This window comes from Podarcis muralis, chromosome 11, assembly GCF_964188315.1.
Source record: "Podarcis muralis chromosome 11, rPodMur119.hap1.1, whole genome shotgun sequence".
Classification (NCBI taxonomy): Eukaryota; Metazoa; Chordata; class Lepidosauria; order Squamata; family Lacertidae; genus Podarcis; species Podarcis muralis.
In genome coordinates, this window is record NC_135665.1 from 34,932,692 (window position 1) to 34,953,101 (window position 20,410).

At 41.4% G+C, this 20,410-nt stretch overlaps 1 protein-coding gene across 7 annotated transcripts in view; it reads right to left on the bottom strand.

The window, feature by feature from the left end:
• The window catches only part of VCAN (versican), a 124,803-nt gene that overhangs the window by 57,584 nt on the left and 46,809 nt on the right, over positions 1-20,410 (bottom strand). For 6 of the 7 annotated variants that reach the window (XM_077936238.1, XM_077936239.1, XM_077936237.1 and 3 more), the window contains 2 exons: positions 18,281-18,574; positions 6,435-8,486 (listed from right to left, as the gene is read on the bottom strand). In XM_077936238.1, the coding sequence (XP_077792364.1) occupies positions 6,435-8,486; positions 18,281-18,574 (2,346 nt within the window). The remainder of the gene's footprint in view (positions 1-6,434; positions 8,487-18,280; positions 18,575-20,410) is intronic. The other variant, XM_077936241.1, reaches the window with a different exon arrangement.

The window sequence follows — 20,410 nt, forward strand, 5'->3', positions numbered from 1 at the left end:
AAGTATTGTTTATAGGGTGATGAAGTTTCCTTGGCAACAATGCAAAAAACAGCAGAGACAATGTGTATATGATTTTGTTTCCGGGTGTCTACGAAGGAATCTGAGGAAAGATAATCATTCTTTAACAAGCTTCACAGAAACATCTTACAATGGACGGCAATGGACTATTGATTCAATTGTTTAAGATTTTTTCAAATCTACAGTTTAGGCTGGCAATTAACATTAAGGAGTTTTCAAGCCTACAATTCACATTTTGTACAAAGGGCAGGAATAATCCTTTTCTCTCTTTCAAACACATACATTCGTTTCTCAAATAAAAAATGAGCTTATACTATCACTGTGTTCACTTTGTTTAGAAAGGCGTCCATAATGCTTTGTAGAGCAAGTATAACAAACAACAGGTCTTCCAGTTGGGCGGATTTAACACAAAGTGGTTTCAAATGTACCAGTGAAAAATTAAGTGAAACAAATAATACTTAGGAATGTGAGAGAGCCAAGTTCTAATGTCCACTTCAGAACAAACTTATGTTCTCAGTCACTCCACTTTACTTAGATTCTGATTCTTATCTGCTTTTTAAAATAGCAGTGTCCTATTGCCATATTCACCTCGGTAGTTAACGCCTTTTTTCAGATATTGCAGCTATGGTGAGTGGAAGCTAGTGGAGGAGCAAGATCTCAGCAGCAGACCCCCATCTCAATCATTTGTATGATTCAAAACAACAGGAACTATATGTTCATAGAGGTCTCTCCACTGGGAAGCCTTGAAAAGCAGGGGAGCCAATAGTGTGTGGATAGAGATCTAAATGAACACAGCTGTCCATTCATAAGTGCCATGCAGACATTCAACTGCATTCAGACAGATCCCTCTACGATATGTGAACTCATGGACCAAGAAGATCACCAGTATGTGCACTCGACCTTCTAATTTAATTTAACAAAGAAAGCTGTTCAGACAATGTATAAGTCATGACATAGCATTGTTTGCATTGGTCCACTCTGTTACTTATTTGGAATGCCACTGGGCTGCTTATTAAAGCAACAAAGTGGCAGCAAATGTTGTCTCTCCCACCCCCAGTAAAAGGCCAAATTCAAGTCCTCTGCTACCTTACCTATACAATGGTACCTCGGGTTACATACGCTTCAGGTTACAGACTCCACTAACCCAGAAATAGTACCTCAGGTTAAGAACTTTGCTTCAGGATGAGAACAGAAATCGTGCTCCGGTACCGCAGCGGCAGCAGGAGGCCTCATTAGCTAAAGTGGTGCTTCAGGTTAAGAACAGTTTCAGGTTAAGAATGGACCTCCGGAACGATTAAGTACTTAACCCGAGGTACCACTGTAATGGTACACCTTCTGCCCTCTCAAGAACTGTAGAATTTCAAGCAATCCCCACCCCAGACTTCTTCAAAAGGTCTCCCAAAGGCCACACACATGCACACACACACACACTTTTGTAGGAGACAAGCGGCAGCATGAATTGGGGGTGATATTCAACTCAAGCTGAGGTGAAATCCAAGTCTGACAATGGTAAAGAACTCCCAGGAGTCATTTCCTGTGGTAAAGCAGCAGTCAGTCACTGCACTGTGAGATAATAATGCAATTCTCCTCATTAGAGAGAGAGAGAGAAAAGAACTTGATCATTCAGAATATGAGAATTACTACAGCTGTCTTAGTGATTAACTAAGAAATTAACACTCACTGACAAGATGACAGCCTAATTACACTGTGAGAAATACAGCTTTTAGACACAGAAAATCTTGCACATTTAAAGGGAAAGCAGGCAGACAAAATCGTGTGTGAGTGTGTGTGCGTGTTGTCCCTGCAAAGCTAATACACTTGGAGCAAGAATTAAATCCCAACCGCTTCTCTGTTAGGCTAGTTTTGCTTAGGCAGAGAAATTTGACGTGAGTCCTTTCAAACAAACAATCCTCCATGTGCCTTCTGATGCAGGGCAGGATTTTATTCTGTGCAGGGGATTTCTGAAGCAGGCAGTCTACTTCTCCATTCCTGTGCTAAAGTTTCAAACACTGAAAAGAGGTTCCATCTCTTTCCACATTCCCACACAAGCATTTTTTAAAAAAACTTTTCAAAATAAAACATCTATAAGCCTTTTCATAGTGCAAATATCAGCAATAAACAACAGCATCGTTCAAGTCCATATCCACTAAACTAGCACTCACTGTTCCAAATGCTCCACATTTAATGCCCCAAATCTTGCTATGTTGTGGAAATGAGTTCTCTTCCTGTATTCATCTTGTTCTGAAAGCCTCCCTCAAAAGCAATATCTAGTCTGCTGCCAAACATACAATTTATTTCCACCAGTGATTTTTATTTTTCTTGTAAGTAGCTTCTCATACATCTGGTGCCACTGAAATCTGAGACATTTTTCATATAACTCTTAGGTTCTCACCATGTGACCTTTGATGTTAAGGTTTTTTTTAAAATAAATAAAATAAAAGTAAATACAATGTCCAATCTCAAAGAACAGTATTAGCCCTAACAAGGACACTTGTTTATTCCAAAGCTTAAGGTTATGTTTTAATCTGTGCATTCTGTGAAAGACTCTTACTTTCATTGAAGTTTTATACACTTATTACATCTTGGATGCAGAAAATAAGTGAAGTAAAAAATAAATGGCATGCTAAATGGCATGAAAAAGGCTGCAGTCCCTTTTCATAAAAGGTTGCGTTCAAAAAGTGACGGCTCCCTCTCAGCTTCAGACTGTTCGAAAGCAGAAGGGGTCAAAAAACCAGACATGGCTGGTGTGAAACCTGGGCTCCCAGCAAGCCTTTCCAAGCATGCTAAGTAAACACTTTCCAATGCCTCCACAAGACGCAGGTGCGCAAATTATTCTCGACACAGACAGAAGTCATGTTTTCAGTATCCCCTCGGCTGCTGTTAAACAACAGCCTCACCTCAATCCCCCAGTATTTGTCAGCTCATAAAAAGTTTTATACGCTCAAGAAAAGTTCCTTTTTTCTTCTGCTAGTTCATTCGCTCCTTGCTCTTGAATCATAACTCTCCATTACTGCTCCTTTTAAGCTGCACAGAAATGACGCGTATCTCCCCGCGCCCCCAAGTATTGACGCAAGACGGATTCCACTTGTACAATATGAAAAGACTGTAGCACCAAACTGTTGGAGATTATTCCACCCACCATGTTGTATCATTGTGTGTTCAACAATAATATGAAAGTGAAGTTATGGGATCCTGTTGAAAGAAATAGCAGCCCCTGAGAAAACATAGCAGCATGCATAGCCATGGTTCCCTTTTTAAGAAAGTAAATTCCCAAAGGGTTGTCTCCCCATACACACATATTTTTGCTCATTAATTTGCACACCTGCCCTAGAACTCCTCATGACCCACACTAATGGTGTGCTTTATATATTCCTCATTAACTTGTACACCTGTCTCAAATTGCGTCAGTGCATGGCTTGCTTGTGCAATACATTTTCTCAGGAAAACCACCATATTCTAACACAGAGGGGGGAAAGAACCATTTTAATCCCTTCAGCAATATTATCAGCATATCCCTTATCAACATTTTTGTGAAGCTGCCAAAACAAAAAAACGATTTTGGTTTTCAGCCAGATCTCAGTCAGCCCCTTCGCCCCACAAGTGGAATTCTGTAACTACAACAGATATTTTGTACCAAACAATAATTGATACGGTGTAAGGAAAGAATAAATAAACTTCCAGAATAATTTCATGTTATGCTATATCAATAGAAATGGCATGCAACTTAGGAAAACAATCAGATAGGTCCCAAGGGATCAGAAATAGAATATGGAGTTAAAGGTTGTTTCTATGGTTCATGACATATACAAATAAATGCACACACACATATCTTAGGGTTGTTGCGAAATATTCTTACCCTAATTTAGCAACAAATGGAAATGGGTCCTTTTTTACAATTATCTGGGGACATACAATTTTTCAGGACAATTTTTCAAATACTTTCAAGGAGTTTACTCTTTTATCCCTTGCTGATGTCTGTCTTTCTGGCAAGCAGAATGCCCTGGAATGATGCTATGCCTTGACATAGCATTGTTCTGAGTGAGGTTCAAGGCGTGAGGTGGGGAATGGTAGTTTTGTTTCCCCATAAAGCCTCATTTCCAGGAAGCCTACTTTAGGTGTTAGCCAGCCACACATCCTAAGCCACCATTAGCCAACTCACAGAACTAGATTATACAACAACACAGTGTTCTTAAGCACCCTGCTCATGTGAGTGAGAGCATCATCTATAGACCGTGTTTAGTTGTTTGGTACAAGGAATGACAAGATCAGGAAGTTAAGATCAAGAGAGACTTCAAACATACTACCTACTAAAAACACCCCAAAGTTCTGGTAAAACATTTCTTTTGGTTTTATCTGAGTTAGACTTGTTACTGGGGCAGGTTGAACCACTTGGAGAACAAACATGAGAGGAATTGTGTTAGGTCTTTGTACTCACTCTGCAGCTTCAAGCCTGAACCCAGATCATGCTGTACCTTCCTGAGTGGCATCCATTTGGCCAATGAGGCCAACTCGGAGGAAAGATCCAACTGGCTGTAATTAATGGTGTAATCATTGCAAGTTGATTCAGTAAAATAAATGCTAAACCCCAACAATATGAATCATCCACCTGTGGTCCTTGGCAAAGTAACAAACTGGCAGCTGTCAGGGATATGAAGGAGAGGGCCCAATGGAACTTGGTTACTAAACCAATTCATCTCTATGGCACAGGGTCATAGCCTATCTTCTTGAAGCCTCAATCTTGCTGATAATAAATGTTTGAGAAAATTGCATGATGTTTTTGCTACTCAGGAATGATTACTACTGAATTCTTACTATAGTGTTAGTTACCCACCAGGTAATCCAACCAGGTAAAACTAACTAGTTTTAGCCCCACCCTCCCTTCAACACAGAGACTAAGGAGGAGGAAGCTGATAGGTTGTGAGGCAGAAGTGGGCATGTGGGGGCTGGCTAAAGAGAGGCTGAGGCTGGTGGGGTGGTCCCTCATTTGCCCTAATAGACCAGCCCACACTGGAAATTATAGTCTCTGCACAACTGGCTTGCAGATGCAATAATTTGTTATGACTTGGGTAGAGGCCAGGAATCAATAATTAGCTTTGAGAATGGGATTCAGGGATTTCACGAAAATGGGGGAACTGGTAAGAGTCAAGAGTCTACTTTTGTTTGGCTGAGAGCTCCAAATAAATTACTTTCTGATGTAATTTTCAGCATTCTTTCGGTGAACTTGGTCTACCCACACATGTTCATTATGACACTATGTACAGCCAAGAGTGAGTGTGAAGTTCATAAAACAACAACTGGAAAAGAGTACTCTGTAAAGCTTATAGAAGTGCCCTACTGGTTGGAAAGAGTATATAAAGAGTAGTAAGGTAGAATTACATACAGTAAGCCTGCAACTTAGTTGCGTTTAACTTGTGTGCATTCAGCTTTATGCACGTGGCAAAAAAATTAAAAAAAAGTAAGAAATTTAAATGGAGGCAGAAAAGGGGTGTGGTTCTGGGGGAAATGACTTTGGTAATCCCACTGAACTTCAAAAAATGAAACATGACTTTGGCCATTGAACCCAATTATTAGCTTTAGGCATGATCCCCGGATCCCCACATATATTGCGGGCTTACTGTATGAAAAATTATATAAGACATGATATCCAATAAGCTTTCATTGCTATTTTCTCCAATAATGTTTCTATCTGACTTCAAAACATAGTTATCATTGATGATGTTAAAAAATCCCACAACGTCTCCTGTCAGATCTCTTTTCAGTTGACACATTGGCCTCTTTTCTTAACACAGAAGAAATCATATAACTTATTAGTGACAGTTGATATCTCTGTTCTGGATACCCACAAGATTAAAGCTGCATAGACAGTGCCCTCAGCTAAAACAGAACAGAACAGAATAAAACAAATGTTTGTTCTGATTACAACCTGGCAATTTCACACAATACCCTTTTCTTTCCCCAAATTTGATAGCACCCTTTGGCGTAAGCAAAGAAAAAAGAACTCACGCCTTGTTTAGCTGATAGCACTGCAGATGCCATTGTTAATAGCTACAGACTAATGGAATGTTAACACGCTCCAATGCCACACTCAGGAGTAGTAATGCATGGAGTGGAAGCTATGAAATTAAAATGCCTTGTTCCACAAATAATGGAAGTCAATTCAATGATTTGCTAGTATCAGATAGGAAGCTCTCATATATTATTGCTACATCCACAGCTGATGATTTGCACATTTATATTGCCAATAGCTATTACCAATACCTCATTTCAAAAATATCAACTATTTCTAACATACAGAAGTGTAAGATAGTTTCATGCTCCAGACATAAAAGACACATCTTCCAGCACATTTTAAAACTACTTGCTATAGCCAAAGGTCCATCAGGTTGGGCATATGGCCCTGAGAAGCAAAGTCTTACCTGTATCATTGCCAGAGATAGCAACAACAAACACTTTTATGTCAGGCCTGCTTTCCACTCCTACGTCAGCATCTGAAGTAGAAGGAGGCTCTTCCTGAGACTCTAAAACCTCAGAGGGTGGTCCTGTAGGCTGCGCAACCGCAGTCACACTCGATGATGTAAAATATTCTGTATCAATCTCTGGCTCTGCCGTCTTGCCTGTAAAATCATCATCAGTAGTAGTTTTAATGGGAGAAACAGATTCCTCAATTATTACCATGTCTTTACTCGTATCCTCGTCAGGTTCACTGTAAATTAAGGGTGGCTGTGTTTTGGTAATTAAAGGCTTGGATGGTGAAGTGGTCAGGGTCTTGTCTACTGGAGCAATGGTAGCTGTGGCTATGCCACTTACCACCGTCGGTTTACTTGTCACAACAGCCGAGAATAAAACTGGCTCCGTTCCTACGGCCTCTTCTGTCGTTCCTGAACCTTCTGGGCTATGAGTTGTAAGAGTCTCCACATGAGGTAATTTTTCAGTGACAGGAGCAGTCGCTTTAGTAGGAAAGGGACCTGCAAATCTAATTGTGGGTACATCCTTTTCACTTTCTGTGCTTGCTTTTCTGGGGGGAACACCCGTCGTTTTTAGTTCGCGTTCTGTGACAGCATCCATTCCAGGAGACAGTTCAGGTTTTGTGGCTGTTTCATAAACTGTTATTTTGACACCTGGGCCCAAAGCCTCAGTAGTTGCATATTTTCCTTCATATGCAGATCCTTCAGCAGTTAAGTCACTTTCAGGTGTCAAAAGCAATGTTGAAATCACTGCAGTAGTGTCTGGGACAGTAGCCAGTTTTTCCACAGCTTGATCTCTAGCACCAGGTTCCTCCTGAATAGCTGTTGTAGCCTCTGTTTTTGTACCTCTGACACCTGGATGAATAGTAACAGTGACCACATCTTTAGCAATTTTATCTACTGGGGTTTCAGAAACGAGGGAAATGCCAGGTTCTTCCTTTGCTGTTGCAGAAGGAGTTACCATCTTTGTAAATATAATTGATTCTGTGCCTGATATGCCTGTTGAGGAAATAGTAGTGATTTGTCTGGGAATTCCTAAGTCTGGTTGATGCTCAGCAGAACTCCCTTCAGAAGTCCAGTCATGTTTCTGATCATCTGTTCCTGCAGTTTTTTCTTGTTGCATCTCTGGAGTAGGTGTTACTGTATCATGGTGCCTTGGCATGCCCTCTCTTTCAGCTTTGGGGAAAACCCCTGCCACTGTATCATTCACTTCTGTTGCAGTGGTTGTGGTCTTTGGAAACTCCACAGAGCCTAACTCAGAGCTAAATGATGTTTCGTAGCTCTTTGTATATCCGGTAGTTAGTGGTATTTTGCTTTCAGATGAACTGACTATTACACCTGGTGTAGCTGTAGCAAACTCAGGTGAGAAGGTCTTTGACACTTTGACTACATCTGATTCTGAAACAGTGCTAGAGGCAACTGGCCTGTCATCGGGTGAAATATTGCCATTGTTATCGTCTTTTGTAGGTTCATGATGATCGGGGAGCAGTTCTTTGGGGATGACAACGGTTGTCAGTTTTACGTCGCTTTTTGCTTCCATCGATTTTTTTGTAGGCTGGATGCCAGGATGTGTTTCTTCCTTTGTTAATGTAACAGAAGTTTTTGTTTCTACAGGTTCACTCAAGTTATTTCTCAGTAGAACGTCTACAGAAGTTATTATTGGTCCCACCTCTATTTGTTCAGTCTGACTTTCAGAGCTCTTCTCACTGAGGTCAGAGACAACTTGTGTGGGTGTGATCCCTACTAGGTCACTCGGTGCAGTATCTGTTTCTGTCACTTCTGATGAATCAGAAAAGTCTGTAACAGTCTGAGGTAGAACAGTGGATAAACTAGCAATCTGCTTAGGTACCTTCTCTTCCAGTTTTGCCTTAGGCATTCCTTGTGTGACCGAAGAGATAGGAGGATCAAGATTAGTTTTAGAAGCAATTTGTTCAGTTAATAAATTGGAAGATCCGCTTTCCAAAGGTATATTCGGTTCAACAGTTGCAGAATCATTCGGCTTAGCTATAAAAAAAAAGACAATTAAAATGAATGTCATGCTTAATACAATATCTTAAATGTAACAAGCATTTTTAATAAATTAATTCTGAACAAGCATCCTTTATCTCTGCTGTATCTTTACCATATGCCAGTTGCTCCCAGAATGTATTTGCTGAGCATCTTGACCAGAAAACAGCTGTAATTAAGCTAATTTAGTCCCACGTACTTCTATAGTAAAGCAATTCAACCCAATGTAGTTTAAATGAATTATGAACTCCTACTAGTCCATAGCAGTGACTTAAAAGTCTTGTATGTGGTAGTTTTCTGCTTATTGTAAATCGGTCATATGGAACCACTGTCACACAGATTCAAACTTTTTTCACGCTACTTCAAATGGGAATTTGCCCCTCCATGTTAAAATAAAAGCCTGAATTGGTTTGAATGGCTGGTCATATGCTATATTGTTGGAGTTTGTAGACCTGGATTCAATCCTACTTAGCCACAAAGCTTGCCGGATGGCCTTGGATCTATATTTACTCTTCCAGCTAAAAGCAGTGTTGTTGTTGTTGTTTGGTAAAATAAAATGAGGCGGCGCTGCTGCTCTTATGTTGATAAAAGTAATGCGTGTACCAGCACAAAATGGTGGTCAAGGCATCAACAACAATGATCTGAAGGTACTCCATACCAATGGGTACTGTCACAAAGAAAGCACTAGCTATAAGAACAAAACTGGATAAACCTATGTATGTTTCCCTGGGTTCCTGAGAAGCTGGGCAGGGTATACATGTGCTAAATAAATATGCAAAGGAATTTAAGTGGCTGCCCCATGGTCCACTGATCTGTGAAATGGCTCTCATTTTTGCTGACCTGAAGTTATTGTACTCCAGCTGCCTCCACTATCACATCTGAATTCAAACACTTTCTGCTTTAGTCATTTGTATTATACAGTGCAGTTGTCAAGGTAAGGTGGGACACCATTCCTAATTTGTATAGGCACCTATATTTTATGCATTATACCCTTTTTAAGCTTTAAAAAAGAGAGAGTAAAAATGTCAGATTCCACTTAGACACAACAAATAAAAGCCTCGGCACTTATTTCACTGTTTAAATTTCAACTAATATTTCCAGAAAATATTCACTCAGCACACTTCATCTACAATCTGGTTTCTCTCTAGTGGCAGCAGTATATTAATCCAGGATTATTGCACCATCATTGAACGTTGCTTAATTAACAGCACAGTTCAGAAGATACAAGCTTTAAATTTCTAAATTTAACTTTTTTAAAAGAGAGAGAGAGAAGGGATGAATGAATGGATGTTAAAGCTGTACCGTCTCAAAGAAGATATTCTCCGCATTTCATCTGCCTTTTGCTTAAAGGAAGATGACCTGCCCAGAGAAGGGTGTTCCCTTTCTAAAAGGCTCTGCTCCAGCTTTAACAGACTCCCTCGCTGTACAGATGTTTCACATTACTAAACTCCTAGAATCATATGTTCAATGGGATATCTTCTTTGTGCTCCTTCTAATGCAAGACATGAGGCAGTTTTTCCTAATAAAATATCCACATCTAATACAGCAAGAAAGCAAATTATCTCACCGACAGCTGCTTACATCAAAGTCTATCCTGAGTTCTTTTTTTAAAAAAAAATAGTGTTCTTTTACATTATGCACAACCTGAATGAAGCTGAGCAACTGGAAGAGGTTTCTATGCTTAAAAAAAAAAGTCCACATATTTCCTTTGTTTTTATATTAAAACAAACTTGTTCTTCATTGGATAACCTTTTTTAAAAGTTGGAGAATCATTAAATATTAGATCACAGAATAGTGTGGTAACACACTTGCTTCCAGGTTGCTTACTGTGCAGTGCAGTGATTCTGAATTAAGCTAAATAACATTTACCAAAAAGGAACAGATAAAATTGGGAGATAAGGGGAGCTGCTGCTTTAAAAGGGTCTCCATGATGCCTGTTATCTTTGTATGCAGCCATGTGCATGGGAAATCAGTGGTCTGAGAAAATGGCCTAATTCCCAAAGCAAGCTACTGCACAGTAATTGCTCCCTGTCATAACACTGTGCCCTTTTTAAAAGTACAGCAATCCAGAGTGAGAATTGACGTCCTCTTCTTCCCTCTGCAAACCCACATAAAGATGGGACACATATTGATTCTGAACCCCCAAGCACGTTGGGCCACTTGTATTATCTAGAGCCACAATTATTGTGGTTATTAAATTACACGCCTTCACTACCAGGTCTCAGGGCAGATCATTTCTGGTCAAGACCTGGTCAAGTCATTTCTGTCCAAAAGGGCCCATAGTTGGCTAATCATCAGGAGCTGGAAACAGGCACCCAGTCACCAAGGCCACCTGGGTTTCAAATAACAATGGGTACCCCAAGATATGAACCCGTACCATGGGTACCCCAAGATATGAACCCGTACCATCCAAAACAGGCCGCCTTCCCACCTCCTGGACTCAAGAACTTGGAACATATAGAACTCCTTTCTGGCCCACATCCAGTCCATCACTGCCTCCAAACATCTTTCTAGCACCTCAGCCACCTCTCCTGATTCAGATAGACATATTGATGACACTTCACCCCAGTCAGTGACTGATCATTGTGCTTTACTGAAAACTGAGGGAGGGAGAAATAGCAGCATTCCTCCTTTTCTCATATTTCCCTCAGCTTTTCATTCTTGGTGGCTTTACGGCCTGGCCTAGGGTTACCCAGATGACTATTAGAGAAGCATTGTGGGCTGGATCTTTTCCATCCTCTCACCACACTACATTTTATATGTATGAGCACAATGGCGACGTGCATTTAATGGCAAATTGTGGTTTATCGTTCTAGGTAAGTCTTGGGCTCCTGCACTCCTCCCTTGTCCTCTGGGACAGCCACAAGAAGATTCGAAAGTGTTTGCTTCCATTTTCAATTAACCACAATTCAGCATTATGGTCTGACCCAAAGTGTATGCTTAACATTAACCATGGTTTGTACACTGAGGTTTGATGTTGGATTGTTTGACTGAAGCATAACTAAGGCTTACTGCAGTTTGCATGGATTTGGACGTAACACTGGTCAGTCAAAATCAGAAGAGAACACTTCTGATCTCCTCCTCACAGCTGGTCTGGAGGGGTGGAGGGTGAAATCCTGACAGAGTTCCAGCTGAATCATGCTTCTCAGTAACACAAACGTCCCAAGAATTTCAATTACTTATTTGGCTATGTGTGCCTAAAAAGTGTTTTCTTTAAAAAAAAAAAAAAAAGTAGAGCAACTACAATCATTAATGATGTCCATAACTAGGCCTACATTCTTAAAGGACCAGGATACTTGGGATGATCTTCTACATGTGGTAACCCAAGACCAGCCCAGGATATTTTGCCACTTCAGGCAAAAAAAGAAAATGTCTCCCCCTGCCCCGCTGCCACAGCAATCTTTTCTGTCCCTGGTCTCCTCCTCTGACATCAGCCACTCCTCCTCCTTCTCCTCCTCTGCACCCATCCACCACCATGGCTGGGCACAGAGGTAGTGGTGGCAGTGGCAAGTAGCCACAGAGGTGGCGTCCATGGTGGCAAAGAGGGTGGCCAGGAGTGGTGGAAGCAGCTATGGTGGAAGGCGGGTACGGAGAAGGAGGAGGAGGAGGAGGACGCAGTGAGTGGTAGCAGATAAGGTCAGATCTGCCGCTTGACGCAACTGCCTCACCTTGCCTCATGGACAAGCAGGCCTTGCACTAGCCCCTTGTCTGCAAATTCAGAAGTTCAGGACTGATATTGCTTTGGGTTCCACCACCATATGAGGTTAGATTAACTACAAAAATAGAGGTTTTTCCAGTGGTTAACTGAATCTTTAAATTCCTTCCCTAGGAAAAAATACCAGGCCAGTTTTATTGTGACTTTTAAGAGATCTGTGAAGATTCTGAAACATAGGAAGCTGCAATCAGGCCATTACTCAATCTAGCTCAGCACTGCCTTGCATTGAATGACATCAGCCCTCCTGGTTTTCAGAAAGGAGTTTATCTTGAGATGCCGGAAGTTGAACCTGAGACCTTTTGTATGTGAGGCATGCTCCAGAACTGGTCGTGGATGCTTTTTAATCCATCAGGTTTGTAGAGGGATTATTTGTTTCTGTTTTATTATGAGATGGACTGTCCACTGTATTTTCTATTGTGTTGGCAGTCATGGCTGAAAAGCAGCATTAAAACCCCTAAGTAAAAGAAGCAAAAAAGAAAGAAAAGAAAGCAAACTGCTTTGGTTTTGTACACTTTGGCCAAAGCTTACAAAGCAATGGACAGACTGTGGTTGACTTCATTAGGGTTAGGTCTTGAGAAAGAGGAGGGAAATCTTCCAAAATACTCTTATGTCTGACCACAAAACCAGGATCCATTAGGAACAAATTGTTTTTGGCTAAAGTTGTGTTTTACTTTACTATAGTTAAGAAGAATCAGAATTCATTATAAGTCCCTCTTCACATTTTTCTTTAATGCTTCCTCTCCCAGCAAAGACTTTTTAATACACAAAAGGCCTTTTAAATAACAGTCCAGATTCAACATAAGCATTACTAAGATTGTGCCCTACTGACGAGGGCAACAGAGGAAACTTTAGAAACTGAAATTATCCAACTGTCCCCAAAATCTGAATTAAGCCTTCTTGGTTGTACCCCCACCCCAGCTATGGAGCTCCTTGTCCAACAAGCTTAATTTGGACACCCTCCTCCTAGCCTTCAGGCAGCAGACAACTCTGCCCATAACATCTCATATTGTATGCTTTGATTTTGTGTGTGGTGTTTTATTGCATTGTTTTAAATGTTCTCTCTTTCTTTACCTTCTAACTTTTTTGCTTAGCACGCAACTATCATGTAGTTTTAGGGGGCAAAGAAGATGTGTTCATCATTCAGTTTTATATTGTATTTTAGTGCGTATGATTTTGTTCTCTAGACTAATTAGAGAACAAGATCATACACATTAAAAATACAATAAAATACAGAGAAACGTAAAATGTGCATGAACACAATGGTTCAGAAAGCCTTGCAGCTGAGTGCTACATAAATTTAATAAATAAGCATATATATATATAAAATAAATAAGTCCTGCAGGACTTGACATCTTTCTGCAGGGCCTGCTAGACAGTGCTGTTCCACTAGGCCTTTGGCCAAGGCACAGTCTGACCCCCTCCTTTAGTAATCTCATAGAACTCTAGCCCAGTGGTTGCCATTAATTTGATTCTGAATTTACTTTAGAATGAATTGATTTTAGAATGTATTTCAATTACAGTGGTACCTCAGGTTAGGTACTTAATTCGTTCCGGAGGTCAGTTCTTAACCTGAAACTGTTCTTAACCGGAAGCACCACTTTAGCTAATGGGGCCTCCTGCTGCCGCTGCGCCACCGGAGCACGATTTCCATTCTCATCCTGAAGCAAAGTTCTTAACCCAAGGTACTATTTCTGGGTTAACGGAGTCTGTAACCTGAAGCGTGTGTAACCCGAGGTACCACTGTAATTGATTGTGATTCTATGTAAACTGTGTTACTTTGACTGTTGTTAGCCTCTCTGAGCCCGGCTTTGGCTGGATATAAATTAAAAAAAAATATTATTATTATTATTATTATTATTATTATTGGTGTTTTCTTGGAAGTTCAGTGGTACAGCAGCTGCTTTGCATGCAAAGGTTCTGGTTCAATCTCTGGCATCTGCAGGTAGAGGTGGGAGAAGCACCTGCATGGAACTCTAAGGAGCTACTGCCAATGTAAATAGTACTGAGCTAGAAAGATGAATGATTTGACAATACAAACAGTACAAGGCAGCTTCTAATGTTCTGATATGTAATAGTGGAAGCAATAATTCATTCTTCTTCTGTATGAGCTATGCATGCATTTGACGTTCACACCTCCATGCACAGAGAAGATGTGCAAGTTCTGACTGATGTTATACAGGAAGTACAAAAGGTGGAAGTAACAAATCACTTGTACATATCTGCTGCTACCAGAGTGGTTTCTTTTCTCAATCAGAAACTCTTTCGACTGGCTTAATTTATGTCACTGACTACCAGATGGTCTGGACTAACAGGGGGCTAGACATTGCCATGATACCCTATTAGGGAAACCCTCTATGACATTCTTCCTGGCTACTGTGACTAATAGCACAAACTAGATAGACGGCAAGTTAAATGGGTTGCTTATCGTTGCTGGCATCTGTCTGTCTCGAGAGACAATGAAAGAATGTGAGGTCTTCTGATATTCAGGAAGCAAACAGGAAACAAATTCGTTAAATGATCAGAATACAGATTTGAGCAACAGGTGAGAAACTGTGAAGGGGAAAAAAGTTCCAGAGCTAGGACCGCTATATTTTAGGTGTGCAATAGTGAAATCATTTTGGAACAATAGGGTTAGTAGTGTCTATAAAGGGCAAGGGAACTCTAGGCTCAGATCCTCAAAAGTCTTCTATTAGATTTCGATAATGCCAGTGGAATTGGCTCCATACCCAAAAGAGAACATGAAAATGATTAGCATTTTAGAAAGCCCCGTGATTTCTCTAGGAACAAATCCATGATCAAAGTGGTTATGGTCAGCATTGTGAACTTCCCTTTTTTTTATAAAAAAAAACACAACTAAAACTAAACACATATGGCATGATCCAAAAGAGTAAAGAGCATTTGCACATCTACTTGGGGCTTTCCTGGCACAGCCGCTTTCAGCTCCCAACATCTAAAACTTCTTTTTCACAGACTTGCTGCAAGTACAGAAAGCAATCTGGTAGTCCAGGAGTGAGAGAAACGAAAGTCAGAATGAAAGTTATAAAGAAAAGCCCAGAGCCCTTGCACATCTGGTACACATGGATATGGGGATCAGACTCACTATTTCAATTGCCTGCTTTTACTTGCCAAGGTTAAGGCCATATATATATATATATATACTCCAGGCACTGCAATGTGAAATCAAATTAAGTGAGAGCTTAAATATAATTCCATTAGTGTTAAGTTATATTTTGGGTACTTATTAGAAGCATCATCCAGAAATAGCTGGACATGTAGGAGAAACCACTGGGGCTTTAGCCCATAGTTAAGCATTTGATCCCCACTCATATCAATGTGAGTTAAGAGCATCTAAACATTACGATTGTGTTTACATTAGTAGCAGATACCTTGTAATTTATCCTTACTGGAATTGGTTGTTCAGATTTTTAAAAAAAATAAAAATAAAATCAGGGCTTCATTTTCCTTAACTTAAAAGACATGTTAATTTTAAAACATTCATTTTGCTCCAAAGAAAGGTTTTACTCACAAACAGTTTCTTGCTGAGACACAAAGAAAAGGCTTTCTGCTTTGTTGACAGCAATGTTTGTTTTTTTTATAATTATTAAGACAGATGCCTTTTCTGGCAAAGATCCTGTGCTTTGCTGGATGTGAAAACACCAGCGTCTGGTTGGCTTCTCAGGGGCCTCCCGCCCCTCCTGATTTCCTGGCTTTGCTAGGAGTGACATTGCAATGCAAATCTTTACATCAATGGCTCCAGAATGGGGCAACTCCCTGAGTAAAGGGGTAGGATTTGAGCCCCTCACATTAGAGTAAATACATAACATGTGGCATAAAAGCAGAAAGGTTAAGTAAATGAGTACATCTCCTGCTCCAAAGCGAGGGGGAAAGGGGCACAGTAAAAGGGTGACGTCGTTCCTTTTTACTGTACGAACATCTGTTCTACAGACTTCAGGCGCTGCTGTTAGCTAGATGTCTTAGCCTCTGCTAGCTAGATGTCTTAGCTGCATTTTGTCTTTCTGAGAAGTGAATGCAGTGTTTTCTGTCCTCACCTCTATCCCCACAATTAACAGCCTCTAATGTGATATAGAGGGGACGCGGGTGGCGCTGTGGGTTAAACCACAGAGCCTAGGACCTGCCGATCAGAAGGTCAGCGGTTCGAATCCCCGCGACGGGGTGAGCTCCCGTTGCTCAGTCCCTGCTCCTGCCAACAGGAGCAGTTCAAAAGCACATCAAAGTGCAAGTAGATAAATAGGTACCGCTCCGGTGGGAAGGTAAACGGCATTTCCGTGTGCGGCTCTGGTTCGCCAGAAGCATCTTAGTCATGCTGGCCACATGACCTGGAAGCTGTATGCTGGCTCCCTCGGCCAATAAAGCGAGATGAGCGCCGCAACCCCAGAGTTGGCCATGACTGGACCTAATGGTCAGGGGTCCCTTTACCTTTACCTAATGTGATATAAATGGTTGCAATTATAAACTGTCCTTTGCTTTTAATTCCAAAGGTATTCTTTTCAAAGAGGATTGGTCGCTTGTCCAAGGAGTTGTATATGGGTATGAGCAGGGAGTGTAACAATTTAATAACGGGGACAATCCAAGACGCCTGCACAGCTTGTTAAAGCACTGTTTCACATGTAGAAAATGTTGCACTTTCCCTAGACATTGGCTAGCATTAGATGAACCTGATTCTCGCCAGGTGTAATTCTCACAGGACACTTCTGTCCATGGAACAAAAGCTTGGACTTAGTTTACTTCTTAAGGTAGTGGACTGGGAACAGGTGGGAGTCATGAAAACAATTAAAGCCACATAAGCAATCAAAGCAGGATTGAACCTTCCGCTCGTCAATTGGTCATCATGACGTGCATGTGGGTGGTCCTGCCCACCTCTCAAAGCTGGCCTGTGGGGGTGGGGGAGATAAAGATCTAGCCCACAGCACATAGGGTTCCCCCGCACCGCACCGCCAACACTAATGGGACAACTGTGTTGGGTACGACCCAGTACTGTACTGAGCAGAGCAGGGGTTGCATGAGAAAAGAGAAAAGAACCAGACCCCTATTCAAGGCACTTAGCAGTTACAGCCAGCCCTGGTTCAATGAAACCATCAGACAGTGTGTGTGCTCGCAGCAATCAGGAAGAATCACAGGTTTTTCCTCAAAACTCCAAAGAAAGTAATGGTTCAGTCAAGCTTGTTAATCTACTATCTAACCCTTGGAAACTGCAATCAACCTTTGGGTGGCTGATCAAATGTTTTTCCAAGAGGTGGCAGATCACAAAGCCGAGGTTCAAGCCTATATCAACATTTCCTTCATCTCCACAATGAAATATCTATAGTCAATGTTACTTCAGGAATTATTTCAGCTGAGCTCCTTTGCTTGGTGTGTAAAGCCTCTGTCAAGAGCAGCTTTGATGCATGGTTGGTGGTGCCCATGACGGGGCAGTTCTCCCTTTGTATAATGCCCTCCCTAGTGAGGGATAATGCCTATCTCCCTCCTTCATGACTTGCAGGAGAAATTTAAAAGCATTCCGGTGTTACCCAGGCATTTGATGGCTGAAACACACTGTTCCTGACAACCTTGAGATCACTGGCTTAGAATGCTTTTGACTGTTGTTGTTTTTTAAATACAGTCATGCCTCATGTTACGTTTGCTTCAGGTTGAGCATTTTCAAGTTGTGTCCCACGGTGACCTGGAAGTACCGGAAAGCGTTACTTCCGGGTTTCACCGCTCACGCATGCGCAGACACACAAAATGACATCACGCGCATGCGCAGAAGTGATGAATCGTGACCTGCGCACATGCAGATGCGGGTTAAGTTCTGCTCATGTTGCAAATGGGCCTCTGGAACGGATCCCGTTCGCAACCAGAGGTACCACTGTAATGTTTTTAGTCCTTGAGTTTTTAATGTTTTATCATTACTGTGTCTGCAATCCTGGAGGAAGGGTCAAATAGAAATTGAACAAATAAAGAAACAATAAACCACAAGAAAGTGAATCCAGTAGATTGGCAGGTTATATTATGTCTCCTTTTTTTCCTTTAAAAAAATTGTGATAGTTATACATTCTTAAGCATTAAATAAACTTACGTAGAAAGCAGTAGGCATCAAATCTGCTGTCTGGGGGAGGGAAGTATGTTTGATTCTCATAGCGATACAAGGTTCGCACTCCAAGCAAACCTCCACCACACTGGATCCTTGCCACAGAAACAGGATAGCGCACACTGCCATCAGCCAACCAGCCATAGTCGCATTGGTCAAAGCCATTTCTCCAAGCGGCATGCAGATCACCAACAGAAGCGAGAACTGCACCGTTTGCCTCACACCGCTCTTTAGCTTCTTCAAAGGTTAGCTTGTTGGGAGAAGTGATATGGAAGACATCGCCTACAAGAAGAGAAACAAAGGGCAGCTTTACTTCTTTGCATGGGTGGCTGTGTCACATTCCTAAAATGTATTTTAAATGGGGGGAAAATTTACTTCCAGGATTATTGTAATAATGAATTAATTATGTATATTTTTCCTTACTGGTCACACAGCTATAACTAGTTGGTTTGATGTATACTGCCATGAGCAGTGTGTGTATGTGCATAATACTATATACGGTAAATAAAAAATGGAACATTGACATTGAATTGGAAGCATGAATCTGCTGTGATGTGTTATGAGGATCTTCCTGCCCAGATCTCCCAATGTGTCTCTCCCCATTAAAAAAGTATCCTATTCACTTAAATAAAATGTTCTCTTTGTCCATTCTTCCCAGCTGTCTCTTCGACCTTGGATCTCATTCCCTGAAGATTCAGGTCCTGTCCTTTCTTTCTCTCTCCCTCCGCCAGATCCCTCCTCAAGTAACACGTTTTCCTGTAACATTTGGCTTAACTACTTAGTACTCAGCCCAACTATAACTATAACATCAATCATAGCCAACCTAAGTACCTGTAACTTCAGTCAGCCATTTACTCTTGTCCTTCCCTCTCAAACCCCATTCGTTTTGACTCTCTCATTGTCAACATTTAGATTTAAGTTTCTTGCAAGCAGTAACATCCCTCCCTCTTCCTAATGTAGCAGGAACCCCCCCCCACCCCAATCATTTTGTTTGTACAAACTTCACACACACACACACCCACTCACACACTACATACGCCACATTTCTGTTATAAATTCATAGAAAATCAACCATACATTGGATTTGCACTGTTCCATTTTTATTTTACTCCATATGACAAGAACTAACAAAGGGGGGGGGTGGCCCTGGTCAGCCAAAATCCCTTCACTGTCTCAGCACATCTGCAGGAGCCCTGCCCAGATGATCCCAGACAGAAGACAATCAAGATCACAAAGAACTTGCATATGGGAGTGGATTCAGCATGGACTGAAACAAAGGACAATGATCAGATCTTCCCTCAGGGGGCAGGAAACTGCAAACTCCCCTTTGTCTCCTGGAAGTGACTCATGGGGAGGGGGGAAAGGAGGAACCAGCCAGGTGACAAGACACTCAGGTTACCACCAACTCCTCCCTCAACCCCTCCTTTCTGTAATATATGCATGATCTTTCTGGGGGGTGGGCTTGACCTAGAGGAGGGGAATTTCAAAAGTTTTTATAAGACCTGGCACACTATTTTTCTGGGTCTTTTCCTCTCACCTGCAAGTGAGGGGAACACCCTGTCGCGACAGTCTTTCTTCAATAAAGACCAGGCCTACAGGCTGCTGATTTGCTTCAATTTGCTCTGGTTGGTGCTTTATTTTTGTCCAAGGGAGCCCTCAGATTTTTCCGGTAACACTAAGAAACTTTGCAAAGTACTATGCACCTTGATGGTACTGTACATATCATTGGTAGCACTGAATGTTATCACAACAATAAACACACGCAATGACATGCCATCATAGCATGACCAATGAACAGAACCTAAAAAGGGGGCATAGCGACTGGGATCACTGCAGATCACAAGAGACAGAAAGTATGTTGAACCCCCACTGCCATCCTATCAGGGCCCAAATAATTTATCCAGTATAGCTAAATTTCTGCTATTCACTGCTGTGGGGAAATGTAATGTACTTCACTTGGGGTACACTGCTTCCTTATAAGCGACAGAACAACTCAACCTCTAGCCTTGACAGTGGGTAGATCAGACATCTCAGAGAGAAGGAAGTGGGGAGCATGCTCCTGGGCTCCTTGCAATATACACAGAAGCCTTCTGTCTTCATATACCCTGCTCTGTCCAT